The sequence below is a fragment of the Parus major genome, chromosome 1A (genome assembly GCF_001522545.3).
Source record: "Parus major isolate Abel chromosome 1A, Parus_major1.1, whole genome shotgun sequence".
Classification (NCBI taxonomy): domain Eukaryota; kingdom Metazoa; phylum Chordata; class Aves; order Passeriformes; family Paridae; genus Parus; species Parus major.
Window position 1 is genome coordinate 16,400 of NC_031773.1, and position 2,186 is coordinate 18,585.

At 55.8% G+C, this 2,186-nt stretch overlaps 1 protein-coding gene across 1 annotated transcript in view; it reads right to left on the minus strand.

Annotated features, from left to right (window-relative positions):
• MEST overlaps positions 1-1,591 on the minus strand; it is a 7,756-nt gene extending 6,165 nt beyond the window's left edge. Inside the window, exons 1-3 of the mRNA XM_015629520.3 lie at positions 1,408-1,591; positions 911-990; positions 437-514 (exon numbers count right to left, since the gene is read on the minus strand). Coding sequence (XP_015485006.1) covers positions 437-514; positions 911-990; positions 1,408-1,561 — 312 coding nt within the window. The 5' untranslated portion in view covers positions 1,562-1,591. The remainder of the gene's footprint in view (positions 1-436; positions 515-910; positions 991-1,407) is intronic.
• Between the last annotated feature and the right edge of the window lie 595 nt (positions 1,592-2,186).

Below are 2,186 nucleotides of genomic sequence, written 5' to 3' on the forward strand. Positions count from 1 at the left end.
CAAAACTCCTTCATTTCCAAACCCAAATTCCATGTCCCCAAAACTCCCCCATTCCCAGAACCCCAAAACTCCCCCATTCCAAGAACCTTCACATCCCCAAAACTCCCCCATTCCCAGAACCTCCACCTCCCCAGCAGCTCCAGCCAAGTTTGGGCTCTGAGGAAATGTGGAAACATGGGATAAGGAAAGCAGCAGCTCGCTCCCGCGGCCTCAGTGCTCGGGATGTCCCGTGGAAGCCGCCAGAGCGTTCTCCACGCACCAAAGGGCTCCAGGTGCATTTTGGAGTCCCACCAAACCCAGGTCCACCACAACCCTTCCACTTCCTTATCCCTTTTCCAGAGGGAAATCCGAGGAAAAACTCTTGGATGGCAAAAACCGATTTTCCGGAGCGCCGTGCCGAAAGCAGCCGGGACAATCCTGGTGGCGGGGTACTCACGGGCTTGTCGCTGAATCCAAATCCGAGGAAATCCAGGGCAATCACCCGGTGGAAGCGCTGGGTCAGCCCTTCCCAGATCTGGGAAGAGGAGAAACGCGTTGGAAAAGCATCCGGTGGGAGCGGAGGATGGGAACGGCTGCAGGATGGACGTGCTCCTCGCCACCGTGCCAGGAGAACACCCCAGCTCCAAGGAAACAGCAGGAGGTCAAAATTCCCCAAGATCCCCCAGAAAAAAAACAAGGAAACAGCAGGAGGTCAAAATTCCCCAAGATCCCCCAGAAAAAAACAAGGAATTTTTGTGTCTGTTTGCCGTGGGATGAGGAAAAAGCTTGGATTTCACACTGGGAGAGGGACACGGTGACTCCAGGAGAAATCAGGAATTCTCCTCTGGAGCCTCCCACCCCTGCTCTGCTGCCTGCTCATTCCCAGGAGCCGAAAATCCTGGGATTTGCTGTCGGATTCCCACACCCTCACCTTGCTCCAGTCGTAGCTGGACGTCGGGAAGCCGTGCAGGAGCACCACGACGTCGGAGCTGCCGACGGCGCCGCTGGAATCTGCGGGGAGAAGAACGGGACACCTCCGAGTCAGATCTTCCCAAAATTCCTCCCTTCTAGGATGGGAATTGCTGCTCATCCCCCTGGGAATCCGCCTCTCCCTCTGCTCCCCAAAACCAGGGATGGGTTTGATTCCCACTGCAGCTTCCCTTGGGAATCCTCACCGGCTCCGTGATCAATCCAGGGATTTAATTAGCTCAAATTAATTCCAGCAGACTCTGCGCTGCTGCTAAAAGGGTTTCCAGTGTCTTTTCCACGTCGGAATCCATCGGAGGCTCTTGGGATCCTTCCCAACTTTCCCCAGTGGAATGTTCTCACCCATCCCTGCCCAGTCCAGGAGGGCAAAATCCGGGATTTGTCCCCACCCTGCCCAGATTTCGGAATGTCCCCGTGGCCGCCGCGGGACGGCTCCGTCACCTCTGTAGAAGACGTTCAGGTCCTTGTAGGTGAAGAAGCTTCCGGAAGATTTCCAGGAGCGGAGTGCCGGGGAAGGCTGCGGGGGCGGGATGTGCAGGTAGACGGCGAGGAGGGGCACCCCCAGCAGCCCCACCTGCAGCCACCACTCCTTCATCCTGCGGGACACGGCCGGGAGTCACTCCGCGATTCCCACAGGGATCCCACAGAACGCAGCTCCGTGTCCCCAAAACTTCCCCAGGCCCAGAAACCCAAAATTCCCCCATTCCCAGAAACCCAAAACTCCCCCAATTCCAAAACCCCAAAACTTCCCCATTTCCATGTCCCCAAAACTTCCCCATTTCCAGAATCCCTAAACTGCCCCATTCCCAGAATCCCAAAACTTCCCCATTTCCATGTCCCCAAAACTCCCTCATTTCCAGAATCCCAAAATTCCCCCATTCCTAGAACCTCCATGTCCCCAAAACTCCCCCAGGCCCAGAAACCCAAAACTTCCTCATTTCCAGAACCCCAAAATTCCTCCATTCCCAGAACCTCCATGTCCCTAAAACTTCCCCATACCCAGAAACCCAAAATTTCCCCATTCCCAGAATCCCAAAACTCCCCCAATTCCAAAACCCCAAAACTTCCCCATTTCCAGAACCCCAAAACCCCCCCATGCCCAGAACCCCAAAACTCCCCCATTCCCAGAACCTCCATGTCCCCAGGATGGCAGGTCCAGCAAAGTTTGGGATCTGAGAGGGAACCTCGGTCTCATTTGGGGTCTGAGGGGGATTGTGGGG